The 14,950-nt window shown below is 33.8% G+C and overlaps 1 protein-coding gene across 3 annotated transcripts in view; it reads right to left on the bottom strand.

Moving 5' to 3' along the window:
* The window catches only part of LOC101895787 (sensory neuron membrane protein 2), an 82,668-nt gene extending 68,074 nt beyond the window's left edge, over positions 1-14,594 (bottom strand). The window contains exon 1 of one of the 3 annotated variants that reach the window (XM_011295504.3): positions 12,979-14,594. In XM_011295504.3, coding sequence (XP_011293806.1) covers positions 12,979-13,101 — 123 coding nt within the window. In that variant the 5' untranslated portion in view covers positions 13,102-14,594. The remainder of the gene's footprint in view (positions 1-12,978) is intronic. The other 2 variants (XM_005186602.4, XM_005186603.4) reach the window with 2 other exon arrangements.
* Positions 14,595-14,950: the final 356 nt, after the last annotated feature.

Genomic DNA, 14,950 nt, shown 5'->3' with positions numbered 1-14,950 from the left:
AACAAGAAATTGGTTGAAGATATATGAGAGCTCCATCTAAATCTGATCCGATTATCACCAATTTAAATAGGGCTCGTCCTTGGACCAAACAAATATTGTTTGGAAAATTTCATCTGAATCGGAAAATAAATGCGACATGTATTTTGTTTATAAAAGTACATGGATTCCCCCAGGCTTTTTTTTCATTTAATATTAATACCCTACACCACACTGTGGTCAGGATATTATACTTTTATGCATTTGTTTGTAACATAGAGAAGGAAACGAGATAGTTCTATCTCAAAATAGTTCTATCTCGTTTCCTTCTCTATGTTACAAACAAATGCATAAAAATATAATATCCTGACCACAGTGTGGTGTAGGGTATTAATATTAAAAGAAAAAAAAACGCCTGGGGGAATCAGATATGTATATTTTATTATATCGCATTTTGAAAGGTTAAATAAAAATTTAAAAATAAATTTAAAAAAATTAATATTTTATTTATTGCGAATTAATTCTAATGGGCTTATTAAGGGCTATTATACGCATACAACAATTTACCTCCATGTAAAAATTTCTATGGTTACCTTAATGTATTGTAAAATGTCTTCATAATTTCTCACCAGGAAATGTAAACTTTGATGATAAACGGTTTCTGACTTCCCAACATTTTCTTCGGACATTATTCTTTATGATATATTTCTTCAAATTACAATTAACGACCTGTAATTATTTGTAATTAATTTGTAATGTCAAAGAACCAACAGAGAAAAGAATGAATGCCATTTGACTTAAACTTCAAAACAAATGCGTCTAAATGATGTGAACGATTTGGTTAAAACAAACGAAAATGACAATGACATGACATAAAACACCAAACCGCAAACGGCCAACGTTGAGCTGGAGTAACGCGCCCCCGTACTCCAGCGGCCACAGCCACAAACGGCAACGGTAATTAAGTTCAGTGATCTTCACAAAGAATTATTTTACAGCATTTTTTGTTTCGGGGTGTGCTCAATCAGTGGAGCAGCATTCCGTATGACCTTATTTTTGGAGGGGCAATTAGGTAGTTTATTTTCTAAAATAAAACAACTTAATAAGCTTTGAAACAAAGCACTGGAGATATCTCAGGGCAGAGGAAGAACAACAGACGGAGTGTGTTGAAATCGTTTGGGTCTAATTTTTTCTATTCATCATCTATATTTAATTTAAATGTTTGTTGTTTATCTTGCGGTGTGTGTATGTGTTTTTCCGTTCTTTTTCTTCGGTTTATTCCATGGAATGAAAGATACAATAAATTATTGAAATGTCAAACATTTAAATAGTCAATTTCATTAATGGTTCGCCGTGTGAGTTTGAAATATTTTTTCGGGAGAAATATTTTATTTTTTTTTTTATATTTTGGAAACATTTATCAACTGAAAAATTGGGTCAAAATGGAAGTGTAGTTTATTTGATTTTTATAAATTTTTAATATTAGAAAGCTCCACAAGATACCACAAGAAAAGTTATTGGGTAAGATAAAGTTAAATAAAATTAATTTTTAGTTTTAAATGCAAATTTTCCAATAATAAGAGTAATGATCAAATTTAAAAATAATGTTCTAAAAACTCTATCTTAATATTGTTTTCCCCTGATACTAAAGGGTCGGAGTCCAGTAAAAAATACTGATTATTTTCTGAAAATTATTTTTGTTTTATTTGAAAGTACAATCCTTCCGAAAATAATTTCATTTAAACGGCTGAATGGCCAGTAGCCTACACGAACGGTAAAATTTTTAAGCAAGAAATCAATTGTGTGAAGCTGTTTTTCAACAATGGGTTCATGAATATTGTCCTTAAAAGCGTCAATTATCACTGCCTATTCGGCATTACACTTAATCTCCGAACCGAATCTGTATCTGTATCTGTATCTGATAGCCGGCACCAAATATCGTTGCTGTGGAGTGCATTTTACGGTGTGAGAGATTTAAATAGAAAACCGATCGAAAGATATATGTGGAACCTATAGCTATATCTGAACCGATTTTCACAAAATTTGACACAATTTCAGTCTGAATTCCGGCATATGTGACGAAATTGGTTCAATAAATAAACCATTTGGTGAACAATAAACATTACGAGTTTCAAATACCAAATTAGAAACAATTCCGGTGAATAATCTTGTGAAAATCATCAAAATGCCGAATATAGGGATGTATCATTATATGGGGACTATACCAAAACGTGGATCTGCACAGACAATCTTCTGTCATAGGCGGTAGTTTCCATTACGAATTTTAAACATCAAATTTGAAACAATTCTGGTGAATACTGTCGCTAAAATCATCCAAATACCAAATATTTGGTGTACCGTTATATGGGGGCTAGACGAAGACGAGGACCTGCACAGACAATTTTCTGCCATAGGCTGTAATAACTAATACGAACTTCAAATACCAAATTTGAAACAATTCTGGTGAATAATGTTGCTAAAATCAGCAATATACCGAATATCAGGAGGTACCATTATATGGGTGCTATACCAAAACGTGGACCTACATACAAATTTCAAAACCAAACAGTTCTGCAGACGTAATACACATTTGAGTAAAATTTTATCAACCTACTTCGTTTCGTTCGGAAGGTAGAGTGATTTCCACAGACGGACAGACAGATAGACGGATGGGGTCTAAAATGTATATTTGGAGGTGTTACAAACGGAATGACAAACTCAATATACCCTCCATACTATGATGAAGAGTATAAAAATCCACGATTGGAACTAGGACCATTTTTTCAACAAATATTTCTTAAACCACCCAATTGCAAGGGGTTGAATTATTTTCAAAAATATTTTCAAAACTTCTGGATTAAATAAAAATATAAAATAAAATATTCTTAAAAATCCACAATTAAAGCAAAGCTGTTCCTTTAAAAAGTGCAAAATATCTCCAAACGTATATCTATTAAAAAAAATCCTTAGTTCTAGCCTAATTTTTTCAAAAATTTTTTATGAAGTTCACTATTAAATCTGTGGTATTTCTTTAACAACTATTATAGAATGGCGTTTAAAACCTTTACAATTTTCCATTTTTCTAGGCGATATTTGTGAAAAATCTCGATAATACCTTGAGTATTTTTCCAAACAAATATTCATAAAAAACCCTTGATCTTTATTTGTAAATAATTGTATTAATTTCTAAGATTATAGCTGGGTATTCCTTCAAAAATGTTCTAAATAAAACCCTATATCTGAGATGTAAAAATATATCTTAAGTCAGTTCCGGACTGATGTTGTACTTTTTGCTGTCTTCGTTTACATGGTTTTTTCAATAGTTTCGAATTTGTGTGTGGATAGACCTACACTGATCTGGGGTATGTGTGTCATCTATTACTTTTGGTTATGTCTTAGAAGCACCAACAAATCAATCACAATTTTAAACCATGATTATTGTCTTAAAAAATACATATATCAATAAAATTTGTTCTAAAAATCTATTACTTTACTTATTTACCTCAATATCTCAAAGAATAAATGAATAATCACAGAATAATTCCAAATCCGATTTGGAATATACAATTTTCTATAACATGTATTCGTGGCATTTAGTTTTACGCTGGGTGACACTAGAGGTCACATTTTCACGGCTTTGCTCAGGTTTATGGTGTGTGGTGGTCGAAAATATCAATGCCTTGATTTTGCCCATCTCCCCTCGAACAGTTATAAATAATTTTAGTCACGTTTTATGACCGAAACTTTCAAGTCTGCCGTTCAGTGTCAACTGCCAACGGTGACCACGAATAAGTGGCCGTCGGACGCATCACCCGGTAACCTCCCTCACCGTTTGCTTTACAAATACGCTGACCATTGTTCGGATTGCTTGGCTAGAAGAAATGCAAATTATTGGCAAAAACCACTCATAAATACATCTCCTCTCTTCCTCTCTCTCTCTCTCTCTCTCTTGGTGTTGGAGATCGTCCTTCGGTCAAATGTTGGGTATCATTGGATCTAAATCATTCAAAAACTATTTTACAATGAAAACTATTAATATGTTTGTTGTTGTTGCTGCTGTTAATGGTTGTTGCTTTTCCCTGATTTTGGGGCCAGTGCCAATTTTTTGTTTGATTTGTTTGCCTACCGTTGTTGTTGCAACTGCTCATGAATTGACTTTTTGGCTCTTGTAAATAACGTCATTATTGTTATTGAAATTTACAAAGAGACAGTGTGTGAGAGATATTTGTGTGATTTACAGTGGAAACATGATTTACGTGATCGAAAGAATTTAAGCATTTTAAAATTAGTATAGTTTTTGCAGAATTTCAGAAAGTAGAAGTCCTATTGTAGGTCCTTGTTTAGAAAAAGACATTTTTGAGGTTATCTATGGATGGAAGATCTATAAGGGACTTCCAAAACATCCTATATAAGTTGTTTTAGAAGCTAGTAATTTAGAAATTTAATATTAGAAGACCAGTTAACTATCAGATAATATTAACCCATGATTTGTTAAACAATCATTTCTGAATATACCTCATTCAAGTTTATCACGTATAAAGTGGATTATTTTTAAATGCCCTAGGTATTTCTTGGAATATCTTATTTTTTATAATATTTCTTAGAATTTAATTAAGGCTTTCATCATATATATATATATATATATATATATATATATATATATATATATATATATATATATATATATATATATATATATATATATATATATATATATATATATATATATATATATATATATATTCTTTTTTTTTTTTTTTTTTTTTTTTTTTTAAGATTATTTTTTTGAGAGAAATCCCAAACAGAATTGTGAATTTTTGTTAATATAACCAGCTATAATGCAGATTTTCGGATGAATATTATGGCAGAAATATTAATGTGTTTTGGTATTGAAAATGGGCTATATGGGTCTACATGTAGTTATAACCCGCATTTAACGATACCTCCCTATATCTGATATTTTGATGATTTTACTGACATTATTCACCGGAATAGGTACTACAATCTATGACAAAAAATTGTCTATGCAGGCCCAGATCTTCGTATATCCATCATATATCTGTATCTCCCTATATTCGGTATTTTGATGATTTTACATTACATTGTTGAATGAAAGCAAAAAATGTCGGAACTAACATTAAATTTAAGAATAAGTTTAGATTTGTTCGAATTGGTAACCTTTGGCACGATTTATGGGCTTCAAACGGCCAATGACACCGTCACAAGCTGCCCGATTGTTGTTCTGCGGTATTTTGACCCATTTCTGGAGAAGCGCTTGCTTGAGGTGATCGACAATTTGGTATTTTTTAGTGCCAACCTTGCTTTCCAAAATACTCCAGACACAATAGTCCAACGGATTGGTATCCGGAGATTTTGGAATATGAAGTAAGGAAACTCATTTTGCAACCATTCTTGGGTGGCGCCTGCTGAGTGCGATGGTGGAATGTTCAAAGTCTGCGGCCAAAATGTTTTAATACACCCTCCAGAATATTATCGCGATAATATTCGGCATTTATTCTGATGCCGCTGTCGATTTATGCGAGCGGACTATCCATCGGCTGTTATGGCGGCCCACGCCATCACCATGGCCGGGGATTGAGTTCTGGTGGCCAACCGAAGGTGCACATTCTCAGCTAACCTCTCTGGCAAGTAAACACGATAATTTTGTTTTTTTACAAACTGCTGGACAACGAATGTTTTTTTTCATCGGAGAAAACCAAATTCGGCATTTCACCACTTTCAGCCAAGCGAAGCAACTCTTTAGCTATTTTGAGTCTATTTTCTTTCTATCGCTTCCTTACTTTCCGAACCATTTCTGCTGAATTTGCTATTTTCTTCCACTTCCTTGACGTCGATCTACGCTACCACTATTACTTAACGAGCGATGGAACGAGACACAAAAGATTTATTCACATTTAAATGCTGGAGTGCCCTAACGATAGCCACTTGTTGTCTTCTAACCAAATATAAAGAAATCACACTATCACGCTTGAATTCTATTACGAATAACTTTTTTTCTGGCAAGTGCTCACCAAAATGCTTTTGTGCGCTTGTAAACAATACAATGAACGGTCACTGGAATAATTTTAACAGCTGTCGGACGAGTGATTTAGAAATGACAGCAGTCTGAAGTTGGTTGCAGTTTTTTCATCTCACACAGGAATCTTAATTTTAGAATACTGTCAGTAAATATCGAATAATTACAACGAAGTCGTTCATATATTCTTAGTTAGTAGTTTTCTGGAAAAACAGATTTCAGATCTATCAATCATTTAAATTTAGCCCATAATTTTGGAACATGTTTTATGTCAATCGAAAATTAGAGAACGAGCCTTGATGTTTGGAATAGTTTTGTAAATAGTAGTTATGGAGTTATATATATATATGTGTTGGGGCTTCGTTTATCGTTTATTTACTTTAGCGCAAATAAATTATTGTAGGGTATCGTATGGTCGACCCCGGCCGTCTATAGCCTTTGAGAATGATTTAAAGGTTTTATTTAAGATGTTATCTTTATTTTTTTTTTAATATTTTACCATTGATAATCTGCTTTGTATAGCATATCGGTAAAATATCTTATATTTGAAGTGCTTGTAGAACATAAGAGACGTAGGGCTCTCATATGGAGAGTACCTAACTCTTTAAAAAAATGATCTATGAAGTGCCTTTTTTTAGAAAAAGAACAGAAGGTGATCTTCTATCATATTATCTATCTCAAAGAGACCTGTACTAAAATACTTCTTCTATATGCCTTTTAATGTCAGACAACGATATTCGCATCATTAGTAAAGTGCGAAACATCTCTCTATATAGTATAAGTTATGGTGTGCAATTTCCCACACTGTTCATAAAATCCAGGATGTACTGTTAAATATTTATTTGCAAAATTGTTGCTGCTGCTGTTGTTGTTGCTACCACTTTTGTTGATCTTTCATTGTTTTTAGCCCAAATTACAAATGTCTGTCGCGTAGTTTGTGTTCATGGGCTGAACAAATAGTAAATACTCGTAGCTGTTGTTGTTGCTGTTGCTGTAGTCAAAATAGTTTGTTTTTATTTATTGACCCTGAATTTATTGTATTTCATTAAAATTGTGGTGTTTTTTTTTTCATTGTTTTCAAGTGCAAATTTTTGGTAGTCATTTTCTGTGTGTTTTGGCGGTTGTTGTTGGTTTTGTTGCATCGTACGTTCGTTCGTCCGACTGTTCGTTCATTCATTCGATTGTCTTGATTGTTTACTCTCAGCCCCAGTAGTGAATGGGGCTTGTCAATACAAAAGGGCCAAAATCGAATTGAAAACAAAAAAAAAAAAAAAAAAAAAAAAAAAAAACAACAGCAACAACCGGCAAATTGCAATTTGAGCTTATCAATGCTTAGCATTGACAGGCGATAAAAGAGAATAAACAAAACCGACAATTTGAGCGTAATAATTAAATGAGAATCAACAAGTTAACAATGGGTTTGATTTTTTTTTTTGAGTGAAATTTGTACAAAGCTTTGTTTTTTTGGGGTAATTGTGGAATTGAGGAGGATTTATTTTGCGAAATGGAACAAATACTCGACAGGGTATTATGTCTTTGTGCATTTGTTTGTAACATGGAGAAGGAAGCGAGATAGAACCATATTTACTTTTGAAGATCTTCATAGAATAACTTTCTTAATCGATTTATGCATATCAGTCCGTCCGTCCATGTATTTTTGTGAACAAAATGCAGATCGCATTTATTATCCACCAAACAATATTATCGTGTTTATTTGCCAAAAAGGTCAGCTTAAAATGCCACCAGAACTCAAGCACCGGTCATGATGATGGTGTGGGCCGCCATAACAGCCGATGGTCGCTCTCCACTCGTATTAATCGACCGTGGCATCAGAATAAATGCCGAATATTATCGCGGAAATATATTGGAGGGTGTATTAAAGCCTTGAGCACGCAAACATTTTGGTCGCAGACCTTGGACATTCCAACAGGACTCAGCATGCGCCATCCAGGAATGGTTACAAAATGAGGTTATTCACTTCATTTCCAGCGCACAATGGCCACCAAAATCTCCGGATACCAATCCGTTAGACTATTGCGACTGGAGTATTTTGGAAAGCAAGGTTGGCACTAACAGATACCAAAGTGTCGATCACCTCAAGCAAGCGCTTCTCCGGGAATGGGACAAAATGCCGCAGAGCATCATTCGGACAGCGTTTGATGGTTTCATTGACCGTTTGAAGACCATAATTCGTGCGAAAGTGACCAATTCGAACATATCTGAACTTATTCTAAAATTTGATGCTATTTCTGAAATTTTTTGCTTTCATTTAATAAAATTTAAAGAAAGGAAAAATTATGGCGGTTGACTTTGTTGCAGTTTTTTTTATCTCATCCTTTTATCCTTAACCCGATGTAAGGTTTATTGTCCGAATAATGGCTAATATCAACCCAAATGCAGCGAATTTAGGGCTTACGTTTCCATTCCGATATATTTTTTATATCCTTCTCGAAATGATATCTTGAACTCTAAAGCAATCTTACTTGATGCAAATTTCTACGTCAAGTTTTGTGAAAATCGATTCAGAATTTCTTATGCCTTCTAAGTTATAACTTCCTTAAAGTCAAAGGTTTATACGTGGTATGATCTACTTCAAAAAAATCCCCAATATAAATTATTTTGTTGCGGGAGCTGTAATAAGTTGAAGTTGAAGTTATATTTCAATTCTATTTGAGACCACAAAGTAGCTGATTTAAATTCTTGTATTTTTTTTTTCAAAATTCCAAAAAAAAAAAAAACAGATTTACTTGGCAATTAGCATTAACCCTGGTCAAATGTGAATATATATTTAACGTGTTATTTAGAATTTATGGCTTGGCTGATATTATCGACTGTGTGTATTTTTCTTATCGTTATGGTCATCAAACTAATAAATATGCAACTGATGTAGTAGAAGCGTGTGGCAATTGTGCAACAAATGCTAGACAATATAAAGCTGACAAAAAAAAAAACTGTTAATTACACCAAACATTTTGAGGGTTATTCCAAGAAATCAAAAAACTTAAAAAAAAAATGTTTTGATGGGCAATGAAAATTTACAGACACCGAACAAATTAATAGTGCGCTGAAGTATATTCAAAACACAACGCTTGAAAAAAGAGGAGAAACATGGAAAATTCACAATTATTGCCCGAATGTGTTGACAAAGTGGACAGCCAAAAAAAGTGACACATTTTGCTCATCAGCCAGCCCACGTGTAAATAAAATGTCAAAGTTTTAGTTCGGCGATAAAAAAAACGAATAGACATGACAATATACAAACAGACATAGGAGTTAATGGATATAATGAAATGTTGACCAGTTTACGAATAACAAAAAAGCTCATTTATGCTGTTTTTAGGACCGTATTTTCTCGATGAATATCTTGCAATTTTTTTTTGTCTTTGAAGATGGTAATATTTCAATTTTTCGATTGCAAGTTATGTACAAAATTGTAATGTTTAAAAATAGGTCAAATAGAGGAAATCATATATTTCTACAAAAAAAAAAAAAAAAAAAAAAAACAGTAAGAAAAGCTCAAAAGTCGGGCGTACTGAATCATATATATGGGAGCAAATTTGAAATTCTGCTTCTATGCTAAATTCGGTTGAAGCGCGAAAATCCATTAGGACTAATATTAGCCATTTGGTGCACAATAAACCTGAAATCGGATAAAGATATGGAAGTTATATCCAAATCTGAACAGATCTTTATAAAATTGAAAACAGCTATTTCTTGGCTGAATCTAATATCTGGTACCAAATATCATTTCTATGGGATGTATATTACAATTGTGTATTATGTATATGTGTATATTGTATTAAACACCAAATCGGATGAAATATATATATGGGAGCTATAGCTATATCTGAACCGATTTCACCGAATTTAAAGCACTTATTTCTATACTAAATTCGGTCGGAAGTGCCAAAATTCACACCATTTGGACTGATATTAGCCATCTGGTGCACAAGAAACCTATAATCGGATGAAGATATATATGGGAGCTATATCCAAATCTGAACCGAAATTGATACAATTTGATCTGTGAATTACTAGGCTATGTCTGATATCTGGTGCTAAATATCAGTCTTGTGCAGCGCATATAACGAATGTAAGGGATTTAAATACCAAAATCGGATGAAACATATATATGGGAGCTAAAGCTATATCTGAACCGATTTTCACCAAATTTGAATCACATGTTTGTAGGCTGAATTCGGTCGGATGTAGCGAAACTCACACCATTTGGACTGATATTAGCCATTTGGTGCACAAGAAACCTATAATCGGATGAAGATATATATGAGAGCTATATCTAAATGTTGACCGATTTTCACCAATTTCAATAGGGTTCGTCCTTGAGCCAAACAAAAGTTATTTAGAAAATTTCATCTCAATCGAATAATAAATGCGATCTGCATTTTGTTTACAAAAATACATGGACAGACGGACGGACGGACATGCAAAATTGACTCAAAATGTGATTCTATGCTGATCACCAAGAGGATCTATGGGTTTATTTCGTTTCCCTCTCCATGTTACAAACAAATGCACAAAGACATAATACCCTTACCACTATGTGGTGTAGGGCATAATTATCATTTACTTGGAATACTCCTGCGAAAGATATAACATATATAAGACTAGTAAGTGCGTGCTACTTCGTCAGCCAAAAGTCCACACTACAATTTTAGATTCGTTCCAACATTTAGGCCTTTTAGGTTTTAAAATCCAATTTTTTTTGTTCATATGTTGTCCTAATTTTCAGACTTTCAATTCTGAAAGTCAAAATTCTCCTTTATTTGATAAACTTAGTTTTATGTTGTGGAGCTATATTCAAATCTGAACCCATCTAGGAAAAAAATATTTCTAAGCTGTCTCAGATCTCATTTACTGAGTATCATTCTTATGAGGGGCATATTACGGTTTACGGAGCTATATTCAAATCTGAACCCATCTAGGAAAAAAATATTTCTAAGCTGTCTCAGATCTCATTTACTGAGTATCATTGTTATGAGGGGCATATTACGGTTTTATGTGGCTAAAATCTCAAATCGGATGAAATATATATGGAAGCCAAAGCCATAGCTGAAGCGACCACATTCAATATATTAACTTTGTAGAGAACTGGGGAATAATTTATAAAAGTTGTGAAAATCGTGTATTTATTTCAGATTTTTCGAGAATTATGATTGTTCAAAAATTTGATACTTTGTTGGGGAGAGAGCCAGTTTTATCCATTTCCGGACCTGATCTAAGGTTTATACAAATATTTCGATGCATAAAGTGTCATCTAAATCGGATACTGCCTGCGATCTTTATAAGATTAATAGTTTTTATACCCTCAGCCATATGGCTAGACATTTTAGACATTTACGGTTCAGGTCATTTTAAGTCTACCTTGTGATGTCCGTCCATTCGTCCGCCTGTCTGTATTTCGGGCTGGCTGAAGCGCACGGTTACGATTCCAAACGATTCCGATTTGGTCCAAACTTAGTACATCGTAATATTATTGTTAAACTTTGATCGAGTTCGGAGATGGACCATATCGGTCCATTCCTTCTGGTACCGATCCCACAACAGGTCGAAATTTTCAAAAAAAAAAAAAAAAAAAAAAAAAAATGAAAAAAAATACAAGTATGAAGCGGGCCGGACTTTGAATACCTTCCACCATTTAAAACGAATTTGAAAATTGTCAAAAAAAATCTATAAAAAATTGTCTGTTAAAATCTTGAAAATACTGAATATAGCCGTTATATTGGGGCCCATACTAAGACGTGGGCCTGTATAGGCAACTTTTGTCACAACCAATTACTATATTCAAATACGAAACTTGTAAAAAACATGCGGTGAATAATGTAGCTGAACTCATCAAAATACCGAATATGGGGCGGTACCGTTATATCGGGGCTATACGAAGACTTGGATCTGCATAGACAATTTTCTGTCACAGGCTGTGGTACCTATTAGGAACTTTAAATAATAAATTTCAAACAATTTCGATGAATATTGTACCTAAAAACATCAAAAATACCGAATATAGGGAGGTACTGATATATGGGGACATATACGAAGACCAGGACCTGCATAGACAATTTTCTGCTACAGGCTGTAGAACCTATTAGTAACTTCAAATATGAAAATTCAAACAATTTCGGTGAAAAATCGTCAAAATACCGAATATAGGGTGATACTGATGTATGGGTCCTATACAAAGACGTTGGCCTGCATACACAATTTTTTGTCATAGTCTATAGTACCCATTACGAATTCTAAATACGAAATTACATACGTTGTATGTGGGCTATACGATATCGTGGACCTATATAGACATTCCACTTCAAGAACGTAAAGTGCTTAAACATAGACATAACTTCTATTTTTAGACAATCCCATTGAAAAAATTGGCTACAGTCAACAAAGTACCGAATATAGGGTGGCACTCCCTTTGTGGATTTTCAGAAAATTTCATTGGAAAACTTGGCTACAATCAACAAAATACCGAAAATCGGTGGATATCGTTACATGGGGGCTTTACGATATCGTGGACCGGTATAGCCCATCGTCGAACTTGACCTACATGCAGAAAAAAGACTTTTCTGTGCAGAATTTTAGCGCCCTCTCTTTATTCGTTTTGACTCTAGCGTAATTACAACAGACGGACAGGGAAAATCGTCGAGAAGTCGCATTTGTGGATTCCAGAGTTTGAAAATGTTGTCGAAATTAAAAAGGCATTTTGACCATTAAACACAGATTAAGAGTTACTTTATTCGAAGAATTTATAATTTTCTTCCAAAGACGACTGAACTTAGGATATTATTTTGTGATCAGATTTGCATATACCTGTGGATCGAATATGTTCATGTACAAAAAGAAGTTGTTCCAAAAAGAAAAAATATATAACATTTTTTTATCACGAAAGGATTGTTTTCATTTCAATTTTCCTTTAAAGAAATAAATAATAAATAAATTCGAAAACTTACCTCTTCAACTTTTTTGTGCACCATATTGGGGAACATGAACCAACCGCAATAGGCGCCCAACACGGAAACCACAATGCCAGCAAATGCTCCAAGGAGAGGCCAAGGTAGCGATAGTTTAAACATGATGATTACTGTTGTTTTTGTGGTGTATGATGATGATAATTTGAAGTTTCAATTCAAAACACAATCAAAATATTGCACTTAAAACGTACCGATGGAAAATAGATCATTGAATATTTGTATGGAATTTCCACTTCCTCTTCTTTTTCTTATTTCGTTATTTACAATTTTGCTATTTCTTTGCACTTTTACGATATTTTCCTTTGAACTGATTTTTTTTGATGTCTATTTCAAATAACACATTTAATTTCCGAGTTAACTACAGTTGTTACAATTGTTTTGAAATAATGTCAAGTGTTGAAGTGACGTACAAAACATACGAATCACAGCTCAAAGAAACGGAAACCAAAAACTAAAAGAAGTCATAACAAGATCTCCCAAAAAATTTTTTTTGGATGTGGAGGGATTGTGGTTTGGGTTTTTGTGTTTTTTTTTTGTTAACGGCAATGAAATTGGTCAAGTTTGGTAAAGAAAACGACACTTAAGCCAAAACTTGTTTTCGTTGTTGTGGTTGTGTTTTTTACAAATTGTGTTGTTGTTGTTGGGTGTTTTTTTTCTTATACGCTTGAGCGCTTGAGTTTTGCGTTTGCTGATATTGACCAAACCAAATTCACCAAATGGCCAAGAAACGACCCAGGCATTGATTGGAATTTTTGTTGTTTTTGTTTGTTTTTTGATCGAAGGGTTAAATGCAACAAATCAAATGTTGTTGTGACCAAAGCACAGCTGTAGTAGGTGTTATTTGGAGATTTTTGTGAGGAGTTTCTTTCTCGTCTCGTTCGTTTTTGTTTTGGCAATTTATTAAATGGCCATATTTGATTAGATTGCAACACTGTGACTTATTTATTTTTTTTTTCACTCCATGACACCGGTAATGGTTTCGAACTTAATTTGGATTTTTTGACTCTAGAGAAATCCAGACTTGATGAGTCAAGGTCACACACCACACATCAGGGTTTTGTCTTCTTTGTTTTTGACACTGGATAAACACTGCTAGTTTAGATCAATTGTTGGAACTGTCCTGAAACGTGACATTTGTGTAACTAACCAACTTTGTGATTATTGTTTTATAGCACCCACTGACTTGCATGAACTGCTCAGGACCAGTGTTATGTCCGAACTTTTAATTACAGCGATGTGTCGTCCAAAGATTGGTATCATCCATCCATCCGGGTTGTAATTAGAAGCACGCAAACATCACAATTACTTTCACCATGAAACGAAACCCATCAATGTCGGTATGTGTGTGGGTGTGTGTGTGTGTCTTTCTCCGTTTTTTCCTCTCCGCCAGGGAAAATACTAATCAATTGAAAATTAATTTTTATCTAAAAAGTCCATCAACATATCAATATTCATTGATTGATGTAATTAATTGGCAACACTTTGAGTAAAAGGGCATTTGAAGGTCGCTCCCTTAAGGGCCATAATAGGCCACAAGAAAAAAAAAAAACCAATCACTTTGTATTTTGTTAAATTGTTTTTATTTTTAATTTTTTCCGAATTCAAGAGGTGGCAACCGATTAAGCGCGTATTTTTGTTTTGTTTGTCCAATCTTTATGCCCTCTTCGGTGTTGTAATCTCTTTGGCTATAATGATCGGGGAACGTGTGTGTTTCGTTTTAAGCTTCAGTTAAGACTAAGTCATCCAAGTTCATCCACAGCGGACAAGAGCAATGGAAACAGCAGCGGCAACGGTAACTACGCCAAGAGCCACTGTCGACCGGCCGCTCTTCTCTGATCATATTTTCGGTTTGTTTGTCTGACTGTCAAACATTTTCGTTGTTCATTCCTTTTTTGGATCTTTTTATATTTCTCTCTTTTATTTGCTGGGTGGAGGGGGGAAGGGCTTGACT

The sequence above is a fragment of the Musca domestica genome, unplaced genomic scaffold (assembly GCF_030504385.1).
Source record: "Musca domestica strain aabys unplaced genomic scaffold, Musca_domestica.polishedcontigs.V.1.1 29, whole genome shotgun sequence".
Classification (NCBI taxonomy): domain Eukaryota; kingdom Metazoa; phylum Arthropoda; class Insecta; order Diptera; family Muscidae; genus Musca; species Musca domestica.
Note: the sequence above shows the minus strand (reverse complement) of the source record. Positions and strands in the feature narration are given on the sequence as shown.